The following is a 23699-nucleotide window of genomic DNA, read 5'->3' as shown; positions in this document are numbered from 1 at the left end:
CTGGCTCCTGAAGTCTTAGAGTTTGGCTACCTTGACTTGCCTCCTGAATGCATGGATATCATACGGGAGGCAAGAAAGCCCACCACCAGGACCTGCTATGCAGCGAAATGGAAGCGGTTTGTCATTTACTGTACTGAACACAACATCAACCCGCTAGATGCATCCATTCCCAACATCATCTGTTATTTGTTACATCTTTACAAATGCAATCTAGCATATGCTTCCATTCGGATACACTTATCCGCCATAGCGGCTTATCTCCAAAACAGGCAGCATCTCTCCGTTTTCAGAGTGCCTGCCATTAAAGCCTTCCTAGAAGGACTTAAACGGGGCATCCCTCCCAGGACCCCGCCAGCTCCTGCATGGAACCTCAATGTGGTCCTCACCAGGTTGATGGGCCCACCTTTTGAGCCTCTACATTCCTGTGAGATTCAGTTCTTAACATGGAAAGTGGCGTTGCTCATTGCCATTACGTCTCTGCGACGTGTTAGTGAGCTACAGGCGCTCACTGTACAAGAGCCATTTATACAAATTCACTCCAACAGGGTGTTGCTGCGCACTAACCCTAAATTTCTTCCTAAAGTGGTTTCGCAGTACCATGTCAATCAGACCATTGAGCTGCCCGCGTTCTTTCAAAACCCAGAGACAGTAGCAGAAAGAATGCTCCACACTCTTGATGTCAAACGAGCTTTGATGTACTACATCGATAGGACAAAGGATTTTAGGAAGACACAACAACTCCTTGTTGCCTTTTCAGCCCAGCACAAAGGAAACCCCATTTCCAAAGCAGGTATAGCCAGGTGGATCGTTAAGTGTATTCAGATTTGCTATCACAAGGCAAAGCGCACTTTAACGGTCCCCCCCAAAGCCCACTCCACTCGCAAGTTGGGGGCCTCCATGGCTTTCCTTGGTAATATCCCTTTGGAAGACATTTGTAGAGCAGCCACATGGTCTACCCCACACACATTTACTAAACACTACTGTGTAGATGTGCACTCCAAGCAGCAAGCAGCTGTAGGGCAGGCTGTTCTAAAGACACTTTTTCAAACATCTGCAGCTGGCACGGGCGGCCGCCAATGATGGAGGGACTGCTATGTATTCTATGCTATAGATATGAATTCAGCAGCCCACATGCCTCGAACTGAATATGCTACTTACCAGTATGCATCTGTTCTTGGCATGTAGGGCTGCTGACATTCATATCGCCCGCCCTCCTCCCCGGCGCCTGTAGCAGCTGCGGAATTTACACTTACTCTTAGCATGGCCATCGCTCACACTGTTACATTCCATCTTCGCCACAATGGCTAAAAACAATCTGGGGATGGAGTCAATGCCCATGCGCACTGTAGTCCAGGGGAGGAGCCACCTATCTCGTGATACTTCGAAGACTCTTCCAGGACAACAATGTGCAATCATCCGGACCCAACACTAGGCGGCGATCTATGCTATAGATATGAATGTCAGCCGCCCTACATGCCAAGAACAGATGCATACCGGTAAGTAGCATATTCATTAGTCTAAGGTCCACTATGGGAACGTGATATGGGTTATTGAATCAAGAACTGAGAAAACAGTCTTTTTAATTTTCTCCATGTCTATGAATTGATGGACTAAGTGTGTTGTGTTTTAAAGAAATGTTTGTATATTTTAAAAGCTGTACTTTTATGGTGTTATTCAAATGCCGAATAATGACTATTGACTGACTGAGACTGATTTTCAAATGACAAATGTATATTTTTGTGTCGAAGTTGAAAGTACTAAGATTTGGAATATAAAGATACACTTAAAGCATTTATAAGTACATTTTAAGAGATTGTTGGGGTAATTACCACAGCTACAGTGCGTGGTGGTCGAGTCCTCTCGGACTCGAGATAGGAAGGTTAAAGTGTGGGCACGGTTGAGACAAACGTGTTTCCACTGCAGCACGCTAGCACAAAAAAGTTTATTTTCAGAAAAGAATTAAGCTAGCTATAGTTAATTAGAAAAGTGTGAAATAGGTGTGCTTCTCTATTACAATATACTTATGTTCCTTCCCTTTCCCTTTGGGGTAGGGCAGTGCAGGAAGGAGACTCAATGGTCTGCCTCATAAACCCTGAAAATGAGGGCACTTATGTCTTGACTAAGAACTGAACATAATCTACCCAGGATTGACTCGAGGTTTATTGAGTGTCCCTGAACTTGACCCTATACTCTTCAGTTATGAGACCAAAGCCCCTAATCAGGGTACCCTTCATGAGGTCATAGGACTCAGCTTCCTCCTCATCAAGTGTCAGTAGTATATCCCTGCACTTTCCTTTGAGTAAATCCCACAGTAGTGAGCTCAAGTGTTTCTGGTGTAAGTTCCTCATTTTCAATCCCTTCTAAAGGCTGTAAACCATTTTATGATATCATCACCATCAAATATTTAGGGACAATCCCTTTGAGGTGTTTAGGATCAAAGGTTTCCTACATATCCCTAATTTTTTTGTTACTGTCACCGTCCATTGGCATTAGACCTATCTCAGCCCTTTCTCTTTACTCAGACAGGATTTTGGATTCAAGGGCAGCTCTATTATCTAGTCTTGAAATATACTGATCTTCTTCATTCAGTTTCTCTAGTTCTCTGTGCCTTGAGTTACATGACGTAGCCCCAGAAGGGGAGGGCATTTGAGGTTTAGAGATAGGGTAAAGAGTTTTGGATTATGCCCTCATTCTCTCTTGTTAAACTAGGGTGGGTCCCCCTATAGGAACTGAATACAGTCCCATGTTCACTGTCATGCTCCTCTTCAAAGGTGACAGGACCTCTTGTCAGCTGGGCTGGTTCAAAGTCTGCAAGGGCGTCCTGAAGGCTTGCCATTGTAGGGTTTGAGCCATTATCAATGTTATTGGCTTTACAGAGGGTCCTTAACCGCTGCATACTAAACTTTAGATAAGGGGTCAGGTTGAGTCCCTGCACTGTATCCTCTAGGCCAGACTTGTATTTAGCACAGTTGGGACTTTTTTTTGTAGAAAATCTAGCAAAAACTTCCTAGGAAATTTGTAAGGCCTGACTATTACTTTTAAATTTCTTAATGCAATGGGATGGGGAACTTAACACAAGACCCTCACAGATACATTTAGAGGATTTAGGAAAAAATAAAAATTCGGCAAACTAGTTTCAGTTGTGCATTTCTTAGTGAAACCACACCTATTGACCAAGTAGTATCAGAAAATGCAAGTCTCTGAGGAAGCCTCTGAGGATTGTTTTTGAGCAGGAAAGCGTCCCTTTCTGCATATAAACAATCCTACATGTAGCGCAGGCACCCTTGCACAATGGTGCAAGGGTACCTGCATTGGTGTAAGGCTGCCGAAAGAGCACCAGAGCAGGGGAAAAGGCAAGAATACGCTGTATTACTTTAAAGGTGGTGCATTCATGTCCTTTACCGGCCATGCAGTGCAGCACAGCAAGGTGACTTGCTGCACTGCACTGCCTGACATTTTCATAAAAACGCCTCTTAGCGAGTAGACTACATTTCCCATAGGTCTCTTATCTGTCGTTGAAAAGGCTGATGCAAAGGCAAATGATGAATTCTCTTCTTGTGCTTTACAGGACATCTGCATATCTGCTGTGAAGGAAAAAGATATTGAAGCCAAATTAACTCAGATCGTTGAAAGTTGGGGGTCACAAATGCTGTATTTTTCAGCCTTCAAAAATAGAGGCGAGCTATTGCTCAAAGGAGTTGAAGCAGCAGAAACAATTACAGTAATGGAGGAAAGCCTAATGATGCTTGGGTCTTTACTTAATAACAGGTAATCTTATGAAGCTCTTATGACATTCGAATTTAAATCTTGAACAAAAGAGATGTACAAAAATCTGTGTAAGCATAGCACAATGCCATTATTTTTATCAGTTTGATTTCAGTGCCTCTAGATACTGTCTAAAAAATACATATATAAACTCATTATCGCTAGTGCCTCTGATGTGACTGAAAGACTCGAAGCCTAGGCGTGGTTGGTTTGCGAGAAGATGGGACATGCCTCCATTGCACTGCTTTTATGGGAACTCTTCATGAAGTCACCCACACCAGGACAATCCACCCCTTCTTTCGAGGGACCAGAGATCCTAAACTCTGAATTCTGTGACGTATCAATACTGCTGTATTATCAGATCATGTTCTAATGTTATAAGCATGCATCCAGTCAGTGTTATTATAGCGAGATTATTTGGATATTTTTTCTTTCGCAGAAGAAGGTCATTTTTTGTATCCAATTACTCCCCCTCCCCCCATTGTCCCCACCCCTGTACCGAAGCAGCCACCACGTGCAGAAACAGGATCACTTCCCAGAACACACGTTATTTTCTTAATGAGTCTTAAATGTCATCCAAACTCACTCAAATGAATTCATCTTATCGTTTATGTGAGCAGTTTTTCCACGGTATACATATTCCAGACTTGGCTTTATCACATTTGTGTTGATCAGTGGTGTGGTTGTTTCCAGACATGTCCTATAGCTAGGCGAGCTGTAAACCATAAGTGAGAAATTGGTTTAGCTGTTGACTTAACGAGAAATGCTGTTCTCTCTTAGGGCACCAAACAGCAGCGTTATGGGCTGGAGAGGAAGGATAGCCCCTGGTAACTCTACACAGGCTTAACTGCCTTTATCCATACTTCAGCTCTACGTTCCTCTGATATACCACCCACTCGTGTCCCCAAATTGTAGAAGAAATAATGTTGTATGTAGATGATTCTGTCTAGTGCCGGACATAAAATCATGGTTAGGAACACAGAGAGATTGGGCAGTAATTTTGCTCCACCTACATCAATGGTTTTTCTCAGGGTCTGGGATTCCATTCTTGTGCTGTACGTATTTGGCCCACTTGTATGTATGTCTTTTGGAACAAGAAGGGTTCTGCCCAGTTTTTTGCTTTTTGATCCCTTTGTTTTTTTTGCTGTGGGTGAGCCCAGGACTGGAGTCTCATCCATGGTAAATTCACGGTAAACTGACCGTGCTTGTTCATTGCCAGTGTCTGCCTTGTAAGATAAGGCTTCTGCATCACAGATAGGGTAAGAGGCTGTTAGAGAGAAATATTATCATTGCTGGGTTACCACCACCGTCTGATGCAGGAACTCTAAAAACAGATAAGACTCCACCACAGAGCAAGGAATTACAGCATTTATTGTAAATACACTCGAGTGGAGAGAAACCCACTCAAGTGGTGAGAACACAACATGTTAGCTTCGCTCAGAGTTTTCTGCGTGGCACAGGATCAGACAGATATTTATACATCTATTTGCAGGTACAAAGGGAAAGACACACTTGCAAAGTTACAAGTAAGCATGGAACATTCCTATGAGCATACCTTTAGTCACATTCGTATGCTATCACAAGGCGCATATTGGATACTGCAGGAGGAAAGCTGAGAACATAATCATGAGCAAATTACTAATTGTCTGGTTTAGTTATAGACTTGCACAAAGCTATTTGTAGCTGGAAAAGCAGCATTTGTGGTTAAAGACCTTGAGCACAGACTCCTTATTCTTGTGATCAGCAAAGGAAAGGGGATGTGAGCAAACAGCATATAAAATACAGAATGGCCATAAAATGTGGGGCATAGGTCAATGTTTAACTGATGCTCACAATGTAGGTTACAGGTTAACAAGGCACTTGGCTGGTCACACATGACCATGTGTACACACATGTATCACACATGAAAAGGCTGCGTGTGTGAGACTACCTTCATGAGCAGCCCGTAAATAGTGCACAAGTAGTCTGGTGCAGACGAGACGTTGCAGGGTTAGATATTGACCTTGGATAGGTCTTTTAATAATAGTGGATAATCAAAGGAAAGTCCATGTGGTTTACTCTCTTGTCTGCAGTCTGACTCTATTATATAGATTGGGGGAAATCTGCCTTAGAGTGCAGTTTCACTTTCTTAGACTTACAAAGTCCATCAACATATGAAAATTGGGTGAAGCATGTGAGCCAAGTTGGATTATAAAAGTTTCAATAAGCTATATTTACATTTTATGGGTCATCCAGAATCGTCATACGTCTCTGTCTCAGCTCTGGATCAGAGCCCAGGCCTTTTGTCGCCCTGATGGACCAAGTTAGCTGCATTGTTCTCCAGCTGAAGGAGCAAGGCCTCCTCACACAAAGGGAGCAATTACCAGTGCTTCATTCAGCTCCTAATGGACCAAGTTAGTTGCATTGTTCTCCAGCTGAAGGAGCGAGGCCTCCTCACACAAAGGGAGCAATTACCAGTGCTTCATTCAGCTCCTAATGGACCAAGTTAGTTGCATTGTTCTCCAGCTGAAGGAGCGAGGCCTCCTCACACAAAGGGAGCAATTACCAGTGCTTCATTCAGCTCCTGACAAGGAAGGGGTGGGGATAAAAAGCTGCATACATTAATTAGCCGTCACATTGTAAAAGGAATGGGACAGCCCAGGCTCACTGAAAAAAGGAGGGAACCCAGATTTCTGGAGCCAACACAGGAGGGGGCTCGTCTGAGACCACAAGAGGAGATGTGACCAGTTATACCTGGGTGACACTTTATTGAAGTGTCCCAGCATTCTGTGCAGGGTGTAGGAACACACATGGAGAGGTGATGTGGCGCCCTACAATTAACTAGGGGTGACTGGCTTCTAGATTTCTTCCCCAGATAAAAATTGTTGGATTTGGATATTGCGAGTGGACGGCAGCAGCCATGGACAACTGGAAGAAGGAAATCCTTGATGCCCACTTGATGGACACCTGGACTAAGGACACTGCCTGCAGTTGGACCAAAGATTATTAGGTCTTTCCCCAGGACCAGGGAAGTTGTTCCCCCAAGCCCCCTAAGGACCATTCGGGGGAAGAACTAGAATTCTGCACCCAGGAGGAGAGAAGCCCTAATGGACACAATAAATCTGGTGCAGGGAGCCAGTGGTACCTGCCCCATGCAAAGTGTGCCACCTTAGATGCTAGGAAGTCTGAGGAATAGGCTCAAGTGGTTAGGGCTTGCCAGGAGCAAAATGAGACCAGCATTGTGTGAATTGGTCCAATGGGGCCCAAAATATGCAAGAAATGAGGATCTGACCTTTAACTCTCCCTTCCCCAGGGAGAAAATGCAGTGCGTGGAGCTCTGCTGCCAGGCAGGTAAAACCCTGGGGTGGACCAGGGACCAGGAGTTGCCTGGACGATCATTGTGATTTAAGAAACCCAGGAAAGTACGTGGGGCCTGCTCCCCACAGCTCTGGAGGACTGATGATGCCAACCCACAAGCAAGCTTACATCTTCGGTAGTCTGGAACCCAGTCTCTGGGCCCACCACCACCATAGGGCCCCCCACTCTACTGGCAGTGAGGGAGCACCATCGTGCTCCCCTGAAAAGAGTTTCGGGCCCCGGACACCATCTTCCGACTGACTGTAGTAAGCTGGCTCTTTATATAGTATACCAAAAAAAGGTATGCTACTTAAAGAGTCCATGCATCCCTTATAAGTGGACAGGGGCTTGCTTTAACAATCCCATGATGCTCTATTTGTGGAAGCATAGTCGAGCAGCTTTAGGCTTATCAGAGGGGAGTGTTTAGGCATTTGTTGCATACGCAGAGTCAATAAAGGATATACTCATATAGGAGATCCTCACCAATTTAGAAAAATGACTTGTGTATTTTTATATAAATTTCAACACCAAGAACTTCGTAATTAGGTAAGTACTTTTCAAGGTATTACTTTTACAGTTTTTAGCAATGTTAGTAAACAGTGTGTTTTAATGCTGTAATGGAAAGAAAAACATTTACTGCATACCCGTATTTGCAATAGGATTTCGAGGGTCCACTTTAGGTTGTGACGAATTCGGATGCCATTATCCCAAGTTCGCCAGCAGTTCGGTTTTGCCTACCAAGGTGTGTCGCAGATGCAGAGGTGCTGGATGGGTTGCTAGCCTTGTGCGCTACACCGCTGGCAAAGAGGGGGCCAGCTAGAATTAGGCTGCAAATGGGGACTTGGGGACAATTACGGGAGTTTACAATAGGTAGCTCAGTTTGTGAGGGACCTGGGAGCAAGGGGGAGCAGTGTTGCCCCCCTTGCCGGGAAGCTCAGGTGCAGAGGCTTTTAGTCAACTGGCCTTCATGTGTAGTAGGTAGTCACATTCTAGTCCTGGACCGGAAAAGGGGGACAAAACAGAACCGCTGGGCCACTCTTGGTGCAGGGCTCTGCGGAGCTGACATCCCTAATTTGGCTGGTTGGTCTTCAGATTGTTGGAGTCTGGATTGGACACTAAACAAGCATTGGTCGCGACAAGGGGTATGGTACCCCGGGTATTGATGCAGGGAGGCTCATAGGGGTCCTGGTGTCTTCAAACTTGGTAAGGAGATGGATCTAAAAAGATCAAGCACTAAATTTGCTTGAAAAACTGCGTACACTACAATGCAATGTTTATGAACAATTTGAAACAATGCGAAACATAAAAGTTCTCCATCGAAATAATGATGTACTCAAATGAACATTCAAACAAAAGTGAATTCACAAGATATTTTCTCCAGTATTGGGGTTTCTTTCATAGATTCACATGCTTGAATATTCCCCGTCGTCGGTGTGGGAGTCCCACGGTACATAAAATAGCAATAAATACTAGAAAATTATATGTTTGTAAAAACATAATACATAAATTAGACACTAAAAGTAGTTGCCAATACCACATCCTAATTCCTATATAGGAACACATGGCTATAGGAAAAAAAACACAAATTTAACAAGAGGGGGGAGAGAGAGAGTCAGTGGATTCGGCCTCCCTAGTTACATGAATAAACAAAGTAGAATCCACTCAAAGTGGTGGTGATCCCAACAGGTGGGGAACACACAGTGTTGTATAAATGCCCCTCACACACCAACAGGCCCCTTGGTGTCATGCTTCATCATCGGGGCCTTCGCACCCCTCTACGGGATGCGGCGTGCTACGACTCGCGAATACGCAGGAGCACTTGAAAGTGAACTATGTGAGGGGGTGTGTGTGTCTACAGAAGTGTGAGTGAGGTGAGGTGAAAAAATGGTTAAAAAATACCTGGCACGTGGGTAAAACAAATTTATTAAATCCCCGGCTGGTATTATTAAAAAAGTGCAAAGCGTGGTTGAAGAAATACAAATTAAGGTATTACAACCACTGTGAAAGGTGTCAACATGTTTCGGAACTCAGAGGTTCCTTCTTCAGGACAAGGATAGCACTTACCCTCCCCTTACTCACATGTAAATGTAAAAGTGTAAAATAGATTACATCAATGTGTAATATACCTAACAATGTTATATATGTTGGTTGATGTTGTTGCGCCCAATTGGCGATGAAAACCTGTGAAAAGAAAGCATACATAAACACCTTGGTCTAAGATGCACAGGCCCAAGGAGAAGAAAAATCACTTCCCAAAAAGCAATTTCACAGAATACAACAGGGTCAGTCCAAAAATAGTGGAACCCTGTGGTGAGTGAAAAAATGCAAAAATTAAAAATAAAATACAACACACCAGGACATAACACGACGCTCACAGATATGTATGTATATACAAACACAGAACATGCAATAAATCTCTACTCTGATGGAAATAGAGCACACAAATAGATATTTTCACAGCTTACTTAAAGTTTTCAAAATAAAGACCTCATGAGCCTGTGCGTGTTATTGGGGGATCCTTCCTTTCTGTTCAGAAAAAGACCTATAACAACATTAATATATGGGATTTAGTTTGTTGTAGGTACAAAAGTACCCAAGCGCCATACCAAAGCTCCTTTTTCAACCCAAAACTCACGGTTACTGCAATGACTAGTTGTCTGCCTTCCTTCAACGCGGCTCCGGTGAAGTGAGCGTACATCGCGTTTGTACCCTTCTTTATACTATGCCACTAGCTCATTATTGGTGGTTAATTGAATAACGAGGCCCGGAAGACGCCCAAATAGGGACTTGGTATACCGAAGTGGTCCGGTGTTGCGCGTTCTGCCACCGCTATACCCTGCGCATGCGCCTCCCCAGCCGGACTGGTGTAAACTGCGCATGCGCGGAACGGTGAAGTCACCGCGCATGCGCCAAGGAGCAGCACTGCCGCTGATGTCGGTACGCCTGCAAAGGAGACTTGGAGGTATCCTGAGCATGCGCACTACGGCGGAACATCACAGAATGAAAGTTTTTCAATGTACCAGTGAGAGTACGAGAAAAAGGCTAAATGGGGGTAATGGAAACGTGATTATCCATACAATCTGGAAGTGGTCATTGGTTTTTATGTGGGAACAGGAGGCATACAGTGTTGGGGTGAATCATTAAGAACCCTGACTGAGTTATGGCCCCGTCAGCTACCTGTTGTTCATCATTAAAAAACGGCAATAACCAAAAAGGAAAGGTTTACCCTATAGGAGATTATATAAATAGATACACCCCAAAATAGGAAATCTCAGAGGTCATTTGACTGAATTTCTATGAGCAAGGTCCAATGAAGTTCATCTCAAGAGGTTCCAAGTAATGGAATCATTGAGCCCAGTGACATCAGTGCCAAGACGGTACACCCATCTTTGTTCCTTTTCCAGGAGACCCATATCTGAGGGCAGCTGTTCTATTACCGTCCACTGTAATTCATTGACACAGTGTTGGTGTTCAATGAAATGGGCAGACATTTTTGTTGTCAGTTTTTTGCACCTGATATTACTTTTGTGCTCATTGAGTCTGATTTTAACTTGTCTCGTTGTCATTCCCACATACTCTTTTCCACAGGGACACGTGATCAAGTATACAACATTCTTACTGTTGCAATTTGTAAAAACTCGTTGGTCCCACTTTGTCCCGTTCGAAAAAGTCAAGGATAGGCTTTTTTTGGTGAGGTGACAATTGTTACAGTTGCCACATGGATGGTGGCCGTGAATGCCCTGTAGTCTTGGCTGGTCACTTCTTTTAGGCAACGGTCTCGTATGGACAAGCATGTCTCTTAAGTTTCTACCCCTTCTGTGTGCAAACAGAGGTTTTTCCAATGACAGACTTCCGCTCGTTAGTATGCGCCAATGTTTATTGACCAGTTTAGTTACCTGGTTAGTAACTGGGCTATAAGTTGTGACACATACTGTTCTTTCCCCTTTATTTTCACTCCTTGGATTATCCTCCAGGAGGGCCTCACGGTTGTTATTTCTTGCCCTTTTCATCGCTTTTTGAATCACCGTTTCCGGATACTGTCTCTGTCTCAGTTTTGTACTGAGGTCTTTTGCCTGGGTTTTGTATTTGTTGATGTCACTACAGTTCCGACGTAGACGCAGGAACTGTCCATAGGGTAGATTCTCCCTCAGATGACGCGGATGAAAGCTGTCAAATCTGAGGAGACAGTTCCTGGCCGTCGGTTTGAAGTGGGTCTCTGTTTTTAGAATGCCCGCTTGATGATAGATGTTTAAGTCCAAGAACACCATGCTCTCTTTCGACATCTGATGTGTGAACTTAAGAAATGCATTCTGGGTGTTCAGCCAGAGGATGAATTCAGACACCGTAGTCTCGTCTCCTTCCCAGATGACGAGAATGTCATCTATATACCTTCGCCAGGTATGAATCCTTGCCCTGTGTGGATTGTCTGGATGCAGAATCTTGGTAGATTCAAGATGATGGACATATAAACCCGCCAGACTTGGGGCGAAGGTGCTGCCCATACTCGTACCATGTTTCTGCCAGTAGAGGGTGCCCTCGTACTCGAAAATTTTTTTTGTGAGGGCCAATGAAATACATTCCAGTACTACACTCCTGGGAGTGTGGTATTCCCAATTGGTAGAGTGCAGTACTTCCTCCATGATTTGTAGGGTCTCATCGTGTGGGAGGCTGGTATAGAGGCTCTCTACGTCTAGACTCAGGAGCATTTGAGAGGTGGAGTCAAAAGTTTGGTTTTGTAATAGTTGGAGTACCGCTTTTGTGTCTCTCAGATATGTGTCAGTGGCTTGTACAATAGGTCTCAAAAAGGCATCGGCAAACTTGGACAGAGGTTCCAAGATTGATGATATGCCCGATACGATGGGCCGTCCTGGAGGGTTGTCCAGGTTTTTATGCACCTTTGGAATGGTGTAAAAATAGGGAATACGTGGATTATTCTGAATCAAAAACTCAGACTCTTTTTTGGTTATCCAGTCATGTGCAACAGCCTCTTCTACCATACCACCTATTCGCACTCGTAATGATTCAGTGGGGTCTTCAATTAAGATCTGATAGTTCCTATTATCAGAGAGCAGTCTTCTGCACTCTTTGTCATAGGCCTGGGTGGTTTGGACAACCACTGCCCCACCCTTATCAGCGGGTTTTATGGTGAGATTTTTATTCAGCCTCAATTCCTTAATTGCCTCGTTTTCCATTCGAGTCATGTTTTGAAAAACCCTTTGCTTAGTTTCCAAACACTTCAGTTCTTGCATTATGGCTTTTTCGAAAGCCAATACCTCCACCGGGAGTTGGTGATCCATCGGTGTAAAGGTTGACCTAGGTCTCAAACCTGTATCAGAAGTGTCTGTAGATGGTTCCTTGTCTTTGAAAAAGGCCCTCAACTTCACTGTTCTGATGAAGTCCTGCATTTCTTTGTGCAGTAGAAAGAGGTCTGGTTTGTTGGTGGGGACATACCCCAGGCCTTTGTTGAGCACCTTGTTTTGCAATTCAGTAAGGGGCCATGGGGTTATGTTAATGACTAGGTCCCCCTGCTGCTCGTAGATGCCTGATTCGCCGTCATGCTCCTCGTTGATACCCGTTGGTCTGCCTCCCCTATGGGGTGCCAGTTGACGTTGTTGCCCTTCTTGTTCCTCCCCCTGCGGGGTCCCTGGCCCCAGGATAAAAAAGGCTGTGCATTCTGGGGGGCATCGGTTTGGTCTGGGACCCATTGAGGGTACATTTGTCCCATTTGGGGGGGAACGAACTGGTACTGTGGGAATTGGAAAGGTGGCTGGTAAGGGTTGAATTGGGGACCCTGATAGCCACGCCAGCCTCTTTGGCGGGGGAATTGGGCTCTTCTTTGTCGAAAACCTCCTCTTTGTTTGTTCTGTTGGAAACCCCCTGACTTTGTGCTTGAGTTACTGCCATCCGAGTTCACACTGTCCGTGTCGCTTGTGTTATCTTTCATAACATAGTCAGCCCGTGTGTATGGGTAGGCTCTTTCAGGGGTGAAGCGATCTTTGTCCTTCTTTAATTTGTTGAATTTACTTTGTTTCAATGTTGCTTCAAAGTCTCTCATTTGTTGGTTCAGTTCCTCTAAACCCTTCTTTAAGTCTGCTGGTGAGATGAAGGACTTTAACTGGACCTCTAGTCTTTGGATCTCCACTTTCAATTCCAGAGATTTTCTAGCGGCAGTTTGGACTATAAGCACCAACCAATCCCTGGTGCAGTGCCACGAGATAAGTGACCATGCTTTTTTAAAAACCAGGTCATCTTGGAAGATGAACGGTTCAGTTTTTACTAAAAGGCCCTGCGGGGCCATTTTGTTTCGTAAATATTCCCTCATCAAGAGGCCATGAAGAGCTGTTCTGATCTGGGTTTTACGTACGTTCATTAATTCATCCCAATCCGCCACAGCAGGGCCAGGGTCGCTGTTGCTAAGGCCTTCCCCATTATAACTTACCCACCTTGGACATACACAGACACACACACATACAACACAGAATATCAACATTTTCTTGTACCTTCCTCCTTGCTTTACATCATGGAGGATGAACATGGATTGACCTTCAGTGAGGATGATATCGACCGGCTTCTAGCTGATGCTAATCCCTTTGAAGGCCTTAGCAACAGCGACCCTGGCCCTGCTGTGGCGGATTGGGATGAATTAATGAACGTACGTAAAACCCAGATCAGAACAGCTCTTCATGGCCTCTTGATGAGGGAATATTTACGAAACAAAATGGCCCCGCAGGGCCTTTTAGTAAAAACTGAACCGTTCATCTTCCAAGATGACCTGGTTTTTAAAAAAGCATGGTCACTTATCTCGTGGCACTGCACCAGGGATTGGTTGGTGCTTATAGTCCAAACTGCCGCTAGAAAATCTCTGGAATTGAAAGTGGAGATCCAAAGACTAGAGGTCCAGTTAAAGTCCTTCATCTCACCAGCAGACTTAAAGAAGGGTTTAGAGGAACTGAACCAACAAATGAGAGACTTTGAAGCAACATTGAAACAAAGTAAATTCAACAAATTAAAGAAGGACAAAGATCGCTTCACCCCTGAAAGAGCCTACCCATACACACGGGCTGACTATGTTATGAAAGATAACACAAGCGACACGGACAGTGTGAACTCGGATGGCAGTAACTCAAGCACAAAGTCAGGGGGTTTCCAACAGAACAAACAAAGAGGAGGTTTTCGACAAAGAAGAGCCCAATTCCCCCGCCAAAGAGGCTGGCGTGGCTATCAGGGTCCCCAATTCAACCCTTACCAGCCACCTTTCCAATTCCCACAGTACCAGTTCGTTCCCCCCCAAATGGGACAAATGTACCCTCAATGGGTCCCAGACCAAACCGATGCCCCCCAGAATGCACAGCCTTTTTTATCCTGGGGCCAGGGACCCCGCAGGGGGAGGAACAAGAAGGGCAACAACGTCAACTGGCACCCCATAGGGGAGGCAGACCAACGGGTATCAACGAGGAGCATGACGGCGAATCAGGCATCTACGAGCAGCAGGGGGACCTAGTCATTAACATAACCCCATGGCCCCTTACTGAATTGCAAAACAAGGTGCTCAACAAAGGCCTGGGGTATGTCCCCACCAACAAACCAGACCTCTTTCTACTGCACAAAGAAATGCAGGACTTCATCAGAACAGTGAAGTTGAGGGCCTTTTTCAAAGACAAGGAACCATCTACAGACACTTCTGATACAGGTTTGAGACCTAGGTCAACCTTTACACCGATGGATCACCAACTCCCGGTGGAGGTATTGGCTTTCGAAAAAGCCATAATGCAAGAACTGAAGTGTTTGGAAACTAAGCAAAGGGTTTTTCAAAACATGACTCGAATGGAAAACGAGGCAATTAAGGAATTGAGGCTGAATAAAAATCTCACCATAAAACCCGCTGATAAGGGTGGGGCAGTGGTTGTCCAAACCACCCAGGCCTATGACAAAGAGTGCAGAAGACTGCTCTCTGATAATAGGAACTATCAGATCTTAATTGAAGACCCCACTGAATCATTACGAGTGCGAATAGGTGGTATGGTAGAAGAGGCTGTTGCACATGACTGGATAACCAAAAAAGAGTCTGAGTTTTTGATTCAGAATAATCCACGTATTCCCTATTTTTACACCATTCCAAAGGTGCATAAAAACCTGGACAACCCTCCAGGACGGCCCATCGTATCGGGCATATCATCAATCTTGGAACCTCTGTCCAAGTTTGCCGATGCCTTTTTGAGACCTATTGTACAAGCCACTGACACATATCTGAGAGACACAAAAGCGGTACTCCAACTATTACAAAACCAAACTTTTGACTCCACCTCTCAAATGCTCCTGAGTCTAGACGTAGAGAGCCTCTATACCAGCCTCCCACACGATGAGACCCTACAAATCATGGAGGAAGTACTGCACTCTACCAATTGGGAATACCACACTCCCAGGAGTGTAGTACTGGAATGTATTTCATTGGCCCTCACAAAAAAATTTTTCGAGTACGAGGGCACCCTCTACTGGCAGAAACATGGTACGAGTATGGGCAGCACCTTCGCCCCAAGTCTGGCGGGTTTATATGTCCATCATCTTGAATCTACCAAGATTCTGCATCCAGACAATCCACACAGGGCAAGGATTCATACCTGGCGAAGGTATATAGATGACATTCTCGTCATCTGGGAAGGAGACGAGACTACGGTGTCTGAATTCATCCTCTGGCTGAACACCCAGAATGCATTTCTTAAGTTCACACATCAGATGTCGAAAGAGAGCATGGTGTTCTTGGACTTAAACATCTATCATCAAGCGGGCATTCTAAAAACAGAGACCCACTTCAAACCGACGGCCAGGAACTGTCTCCCCAGATTTGACAGCTTTCATCCGCGTCATCTGAGGGAGAATCTACCCTATGGACAGTTCCTGCGTCTACGTCGGAACTGTAGTGACATCAACAAATACAAAACCCAGGCAAAAGACCTCAGTACAAAACTGAGACAGAGACAGTATCCGGAAACGGTGATTCAAAAAGCGATGAAAAGGGCAAGAAATAACAACCGTGAGGCCCTCCTGGAGGATAATCCAAGGAGTGAAAATAAAGGGGAAAGAACAGTATGTGTCACAACTTATAGCCCAGTTACTAACCAGGTAACTAAACTGGTCAATAAACATTGGCGCATACTAACGAGCGGAAGTCTGTCATTGGAAAAACCTCTGTTTGCACACAGAAGGGGTAGAAACTTAAGAGACATGCTTGTCCATACGAGACCGTTGCCTAAAAGAAGTGACCAGCCAAGACTACAGGGCATTCACGGCCACCATCCATGTGGCAACTGTAACAATTGTCACCTCACCAAAAAAAGCCTATCCTTGACTTTTTCGAACGGGACAAAGTGGGACCAACGAGTTTTTACAAATTGCAACAGTAAGAATGTTGCATACTTGATCACGTGTCCCTGTGGAAAAGAGTATGTGGGAATGACAACGAGACAAGTTAAAATCAGACTCAATGAGCACAAAAGTAATATCAGGTGCAAAAAACTGACAACAAAAATGTCTGCCCATTTCATTGAACACCAACACTGTGTCAATGAATTACAGTGGACGGTAATAGAACAGCTGCCCTCAGATATGGGTCTCCTGGAAAAGGAACAAAGATGGGTGTACCGTCTTGGCACTGATGTCACTGGGCTCAATGATTCCATTCCTTGGAACCTCTTGAGATGAACTTCATTGGACCTTGCTCATAGAAATTCAGTCAAATGACCTCTGAGATTTCCTATTTTGGGGTGTATCTATTTATATAATCTCCTATAGGGTAAACCTTTCCTTTTTGGTTATTGCCGTTTTTTAATGATGAACAACAGGTAGCTGACGGGGCCATAACTCAGTCAGGGTTCTTAATGATTCACCCCAACACTGTATGCCTCCTGTTCCCACATAAAAACCAATGACCACTTCCAGATTGTATGGATAATCACGTTTCCATTACCCCCATTTAGCCTTTTTCTCGTACTCTCACTGGTACATTGAAAAACTTTCATTCTGTGATGTTCCGCCGTAGTGCGCATGCTCAGGATACCTCCAAGTCTCCTTTGCAGGCGTACCGACATCAGCGGCAGTGCTGCTCCTTGGCGCATGCGCGGTGACTTCACCGTTCCGCGCATGCGCAGTTTACACCAGTCCGGCTGGGGAGGCGCATGCGCAGGGTATAGCGGTGGCAGAACGCGCAACACCGGACCACTTCGGTATACCAAGTCCCTATTTGGGCGTCTTCCGGGCCTCGTTATTCAATTAACCACCAATAATGAGCTAGTGGCATAGTATAAAGAAGGGTACAAACGCGATGTACGCTCACTTCACCGGAGCCGCGTTGAGGGAAGGCAGACAACTAGTCATTGCAGTAACCGTGAGTTTTGGGTTGAAAAAGGAGCTTTGGTATGGCGCTTGGGTACTTTTGTACCTACAACAAACTAAATCCCATATATTAATGTTGTTATAGGTCTTTTTCTGAACAGAAAGGAAGGATCCCCCAATAACACGCACAGGCTCATGAGGTCTTTATTTTGAAAACTTTAAGTAAGCTGTGAAAATATCTATTTGTGTGCTCTATTTCCATCAGAGTAGAGATTTATTGCATGTTCTGTGTTTGTATATACATACATATCTGTGAGCGTCGTGTTATGTCCTGGTGTGTTGTATTTTATTTTTAATTTTTGCATTTTTTCACTCACCACAGGGTTCCACTATTTTTGGACTGACCCTGTTGTATTCTGTGAAATTGCTTTTTGGGAAGTGATTTTTCTTCTCCTTGGGCCTGTGCATCTTAGACCAAGGTGTTTATGTATGCTTTCTTTTCACAGGTTTTCATCGCCAATTGGGCGCAACAACATCAACCAACATATATAACATTGTTAGGTATATTACACATTGATGTAATCTATTTTACACTTTTACATTTACATGTGAGTAAGGGGAGGGTAAGTGCTATCCTTGTCCTGAAGAAGGAACCTCTGAGTTCCGAAACATGTTGACACCTTTCACAGTGGTTGTAATACCTTAATTTGTATTTCTTCAACCACGCTTTGCACTTTTTTAATAATACCAGCCGGGGATTTAATAAATTTGTTTTACCCACGTGCCAGGTATTTTTTAACCATTTTTTCACCTCACCTCACTCACACTTCTGTAGACACACACACCCCCTCACATAGTTCACTTTCAAGTGCTCCTGCGTATTCGCGAGTCGTAGCACGCCGCATCCCGTAGAGGGGTGCGAAGGCCCCGATGATGAAGCATGACACCAAGGGGCCTGTTGGTGTGTGAGGGGCATTTATACAACACTGTGTGTTCCCCACCTGTTGGGATCACCACCACTTTGAGTGGATTCTACTTTATAGGAAAAAAAACTACATGTAACATATCGTTAGTCCAAACTACAGCCAATCAGGCGCAAGCACCCCTCCAGAACCTTCTCCTCAGAGCTCAGTGCCTCAGATTTTCTACCGCATGTCGTGTGAAGGGAGTCTCCCTGAGCTCTGCTCAGTTTTTTCCTCTCAACTTCAGTTTCCAGAGAATTCAGCTATGTCTTGAAGTAAGAAGCCTTTCTTTAGAGCTTGTTCTTCTTGTGGGAAGTGAAGACTTTATTCTGAAGATCCCCACAAGAAGTGTATTTACTGTCTCTACCCGGACCAAGAGGTTGGCAAGTGTAAGATCTGTAGAACCTTCTCCACTAAGACTCTCAAGGATAGAGAAGGTCGCCTCCTCATATGGCTGCAAAGGTTAAAAGACAGATACAGCTCTCTCCGACTCTGAAAGTCTGGTGTCAGGAACTTCAAAAGCTGCCTCCAAACATAGCAGTGTACAGGACCTGCCTTCTCCTTTTCTGAAGAAAAAGTAACTTGTAAAGGCTCCTGTGGTGTCTTCACCTACTCCTGCTACGTCTACACCCACGAGATTTCACTGTCAGGCGTCTGCAGCTTCTTCTTCTTCCTCTTCACATGTTTCTGTCAAAGAACTATGTAAAATCGTCGATGAGAGCGTCAACGGTTTCTCCATTAACGAAATCTGCCATCTCCAGCTCGTCGACGGTAACCCTGATGACCACTTCAGCTGCTGGCTCGTCGACGGTGACAGCGTTGACGTCTTCCATGTCTATGAAGGTAGGCTTTAGCTTGAAGACGATCTCGTCGACGATACCTATTGCCTCGACGTCAAAGAAGATTCCTTCATCGACGGCCAGATCTTCGTCGACGAAGATTACTAAGAAAGCTCCACCGCCGACGAGCGCTTCGTCGACGGCAGCCCAATCGACGACGACTCCGTCGACGGCAAGCCCATCGATGGCGGCACTGTCAATGACATCTTTATTGAAGCCAGTTTCATTGACGGCTATACCGTCACCAGCACCTGCCTCAACGACGACCTCGTTGCCGACGATGCCATCCTCCTTTGCTTCTCTGCCATTGGTGCCACTTCCATCAACGGAATCTTCTTGAAAAGCTGACCTGCTGCACCAGCGTCGTCAGGTCTCTATGGACCAGATTTCGGTACTGAGTGCTATGCAACCTCCGTCACCCTTGTTCGCCACGGGTTCCGGACAGGACTCTGAGTGCGAGGAGGATATCAATGATCATTTTCGGGCGGTCATTAAATGCCAGGAATATAGCGAAGACCACGAAGACCAATATTTTCAACACGAACACCGTTCCAGCCAAGTCCAAAGAGCAACTTTGCTTCTGTCACTCATCACTAACCTCCAACACATGTTGGACGACTATAACAGGCGTTTCCCACCATGTCCTCACGTTTCCCCGGAGTCACATGTGCTTTCACCTACTGTGGCTCCTGCTACTGCTCCACTATCACAACCAGTAGCGCCTTTGCCTCAAGCTCAAACTTCAGTATGGATACACACTACTGTGTATCCTGATGATGATGAGGAGGATGTCTCTCAAGACAGAGAAGAAGGCGAAGTTCGGGACGATGATGATGATGATGACGATGGTCATATGACGGAGTGGGACGACTATCAAATTCAGACCCCCATCTCCACCTCCTGTAGTACCAGGGGATTCACCTCCTGTGGACATTGCAAGCTTCCATCAGCTCATGGATAGGGCGGCTCAGCGCTTCAAATTACCTAGAGTCCAAAGAGAGGAGGATTGTTTTCTCTACGACTTCAAAAGTCAACCGCTTAAGCAGATCCATACTGTTCCCATCATTGATTTCATCTGGAGTGAGGGGGTAAGTTGATGGCGACGCCAAATTCCATCCCGGCACAATTACCTCGCTTAGAGAAAAAGTACAAAGCACCACAGGGCTCTCCAGCTTGCCTGATTGCACAGCCCAAGCCTGATTCTGTAGTTACTCAGTCAGTTCAACGTCGCTCCAAGAACCCAGCTTCTACCATCACAGCTCCTCCTGATCGGGAAGGTCGCCATCTGGACGCCATTGGGAGTAAGTTCTCTACAATGGCCTCTACTACGGTGAGGGCAGCAAATTCTTTGGTCATATTGGGGCGTTACGAACGTCAGATGTGGTCTGACATGGCTGCATTTGTGGCCCACCTCCCGGATTCCTCCAAGGCAGAGGCTTTAAAAATCCTTTAAGAAGGAGAGAGAACCTCGGAGGAAATCATTGACTGTGCAGTAGACATCGCTTGCACGGGTTTCCGTCAGCTAGCTGGTGCACCTGTTTTAAGACGCCAGGGTTGGCTTCGTTCGACCTCGTTTCGCCAAGAAGTTCAGGCGAAGATCCTGGATATGCCGTATGACGGCTAATCCCTTTTTGGAGCACATGTGGATGATGCACTCCAGACAATAAAAAAAGATACTGACACTGCTCGTTCTTTAGGCAATTTACAATTCAGGAAGCAGCCCTTTCGGGGTGTGCCTAGACGTGGCACCTCCTCCACTTTTCGTGGTGGATCCTCACAATACCGCTCCTACAACCAAGGATCTCAGCGTTACTCTTCCCAGCAACAACAACAATCTTCCCGTCAACAATCTTCAAAATTCTATCGAGGAAAGTCCTCATATAGAGGCTCCGCCTCCAAAAAACAATGACTTGCTGTCACCAATAAAGGTTGGAGGTCAAATCTCCATGTTCTCCTCCCGATGGTCCTTAATCACCTCAGACCGTTGGGTATTGGACATTGTAGCAAAGGGCCATGCTCTGGAGTTCGTAAAATTCCCTCCTCCCACACCTCCATCTGGCTCACCTCCAACCCACCTCAAAGAACTTTTTAAGCAAATACGAATAATGATCCTAAAAGGTGCCATTGAGGTGGTTCCCAAGTCTCAGAGAGGGATGGGATTCTATTCCCGTTTTTTCCGAATCCTCAAGAAAACGGGAGATTGGCGTCAATCCTTCCGCATGCTGACGCTCTTGGAGATCTTGCGTCTTCTCTCCGAAGACGACTACATGACAACCATCGACCTTCAGGACGCCTACTTTCACGTGCCGATTCTTCCAAGGCATCGAAAATATCTGAGATTCCGAGTGGGACGCTGAGATTACCAGTTCCGAGTGTTGCCTTTCGGTCTCCGCTCCGCCCCTCGGATTTTCACAAAGGTTTTGGCTCCAGTAGTGGCTTATCTGCACCTGCAGGATGTCCAAATTTTTCCTTACCTGGACGATTGCCTCATAAAGTCTGCTGTCTCGGGATACCCAACTCTGTCAGGAGGTCTTTCGATCCCTCGGTTTCTCCATCAATACTGAGAAGTCGCAGTCGACTCAGCTCTCTGCAGAAACTTTCTAGGCGCCACTCTCGATACATTTATTTATTTATTTATTTTGACATTTGTACAGCGCTCTGTTACCCGTAGGTGTCCTGGCGCTAAGTATCACTCCTTAGGGAAAGTCGAGTCGGAATTAATTGGTGAACAGCCAGGTCTTCAGCGCCCTTCTAAAGGCCATAACGTCAGTCATCTTTCTAAGAGCATGGGGCAGGACATTCCAGGCCTTAGTTGCACCCAGCACAAAACTTCTGCCTCCCCTGCGTGCTCTCCTAATGCGAGGCACTACAATCAACCCTGCATCAGCAGATCTAAGGTGTCTGGTCGGGCGATACCAATAGACGTACTGCCGGAGAAATGATGGCCCTAGGCCTCGTAAGGCCTTAAATACCAGGCACAGTGCTTTAAACAAGACCCGCTTTCGCACCGGAAGCCAATGAAGTTTGGCTAGCTCCTGGGACATGGGGGCATATTTTGGAATGCCAGAATAAGCCAGGCTGCAGCATTCTGCAGAATCTGCAGTTTGTTTGATATGCCCTGTTGGGCGTTACGAAACAGACTGTTGCAATAATCCAGCCGCGCCAAGACCAAAGTGGTAACCACTGTTTTTCTGCCACTTCCTGGAATAAATGGTACAATCTTACGAATAGATTTGAGCAGAAAGGCAATGGAGGAGGACAACGCGTTGACTTGAGATCGAAAGGTAAGTTGATCATCGATCAACACCCCCAGGTTTTTAAACTTGGACGTGTAGGAGCATTACCCATCTGCTCCAGCCACCAGTTTGGGCTCCAGAACTTGACATTTGAGCCAAACACTATGACTTCAGTTTTGGCTGAATTCAATTGAAGGCAGTTTACCGCCATCCAGTTTCCGACCGCCAGCATGCAGTCCTGAAATTTCCTGGCTACTCCTTCTTCCTTCCCAGGTAACAAGGAAACCACAATCTGGGTGTCGTCAGCGTAGGAGGTAAGATCGAAGCCAAAAGCCCAGATAACTGGGGCCAGTGAGCTGACGTATATATTAAATAGCGTGGGGCTCAAGGACAAGCCCTGAGGAACCCCACAGGGCAAGACGAAAGGTTTTGATTCAAATTCGCCTAGAGCCACACTCTGAACTGGAAGTGAATGCTTTGAGTATGTTAAACGCATTTCCTTGTATTCCGCATGCCTTCAAGCGGTCAAGCAAAATCACATGGTGGACCATGTCGAAGGACGCGGAGAGGTCCAACAACACCAGCCGCAGCCCTACCTCCTGCATCTGTCACCGCTCTGATCTCCTCCGTTGTTTTAATTAGGGCGGATTCCGTGCTATGACTGGCTCTAAAACCGTGTTGGGAGGGATCCAGTGCCTGAGTGGCCATGAGAAACGAGCTCAGTTGGATATTCATCACCTTTTCTATTAGTTTGGCTGGTAGAGGGAGCCTCGCTATGGGGCGATAGGTATTTGGGTCCCTGATATCCAAATTTGATTTTTTTAATAAGGGCAAAATTGAGGCATGTTTCCAGCAGGATGGAAAGTCTCCAGTCAAGAACATGTTATTAAACACGGTTACCAATGATGTAACTATCGGCCCTGGGGCCAGTTTAATCACAGCAACTGGGCATGGATCAGAAGGGGAAACTGATCTTGCCTCTTGAAGCAAACGCATAATTTCTTCACTATTTACCGGGGAAAAACAATCCAGTTTTGGCCCTGCGGTAAGCTCAGCTATGTTTTCTGGTGTATTCGCCAGACAATTCGGCATATCTAAGCCGGAAAAAGCTTTAAAAATTGTCTCTACTTTACCTAAGAATAATTTGGCTAATTCCTCACATAGTTCAGGGCTAGTGGGTGTAACCGCGGGTAAAGGGGCAGCCAAAGCGGAAACCGTTATAAACAATTCCT

General features: G+C 45.5%; 1 protein-coding gene across 7 annotated transcripts in view; it reads left to right on the top strand.

Moving 5' to 3' along the window:
• Positions 1-23699, top strand: part of DNAH8 (dynein axonemal heavy chain 8) — a 10041960-nt gene that overhangs the window by 4456825 nt on the left and 5561436 nt on the right. For all 7 annotated transcript variants that reach the window (XM_078647354.1, XM_078647353.1, XM_078647356.1 and 4 more), the window contains one exon: positions 3569-3768. In XM_078647354.1, coding sequence (XP_078503480.1) covers positions 3569-3768 — 200 coding nt within the window. The remainder of the gene's footprint in view (positions 1-3568; positions 3769-23699) is intronic.

This window comes from Lissotriton helveticus, chromosome 6 (assembly GCF_964261635.1).
Source record: "Lissotriton helveticus chromosome 6, aLisHel1.1, whole genome shotgun sequence".
Lineage (NCBI taxonomy): Eukaryota > Metazoa > Chordata > Amphibia > Caudata > Salamandridae > Lissotriton > Lissotriton helveticus.
This window is presented reverse-complemented; position numbering and strand designations above follow the sequence as displayed.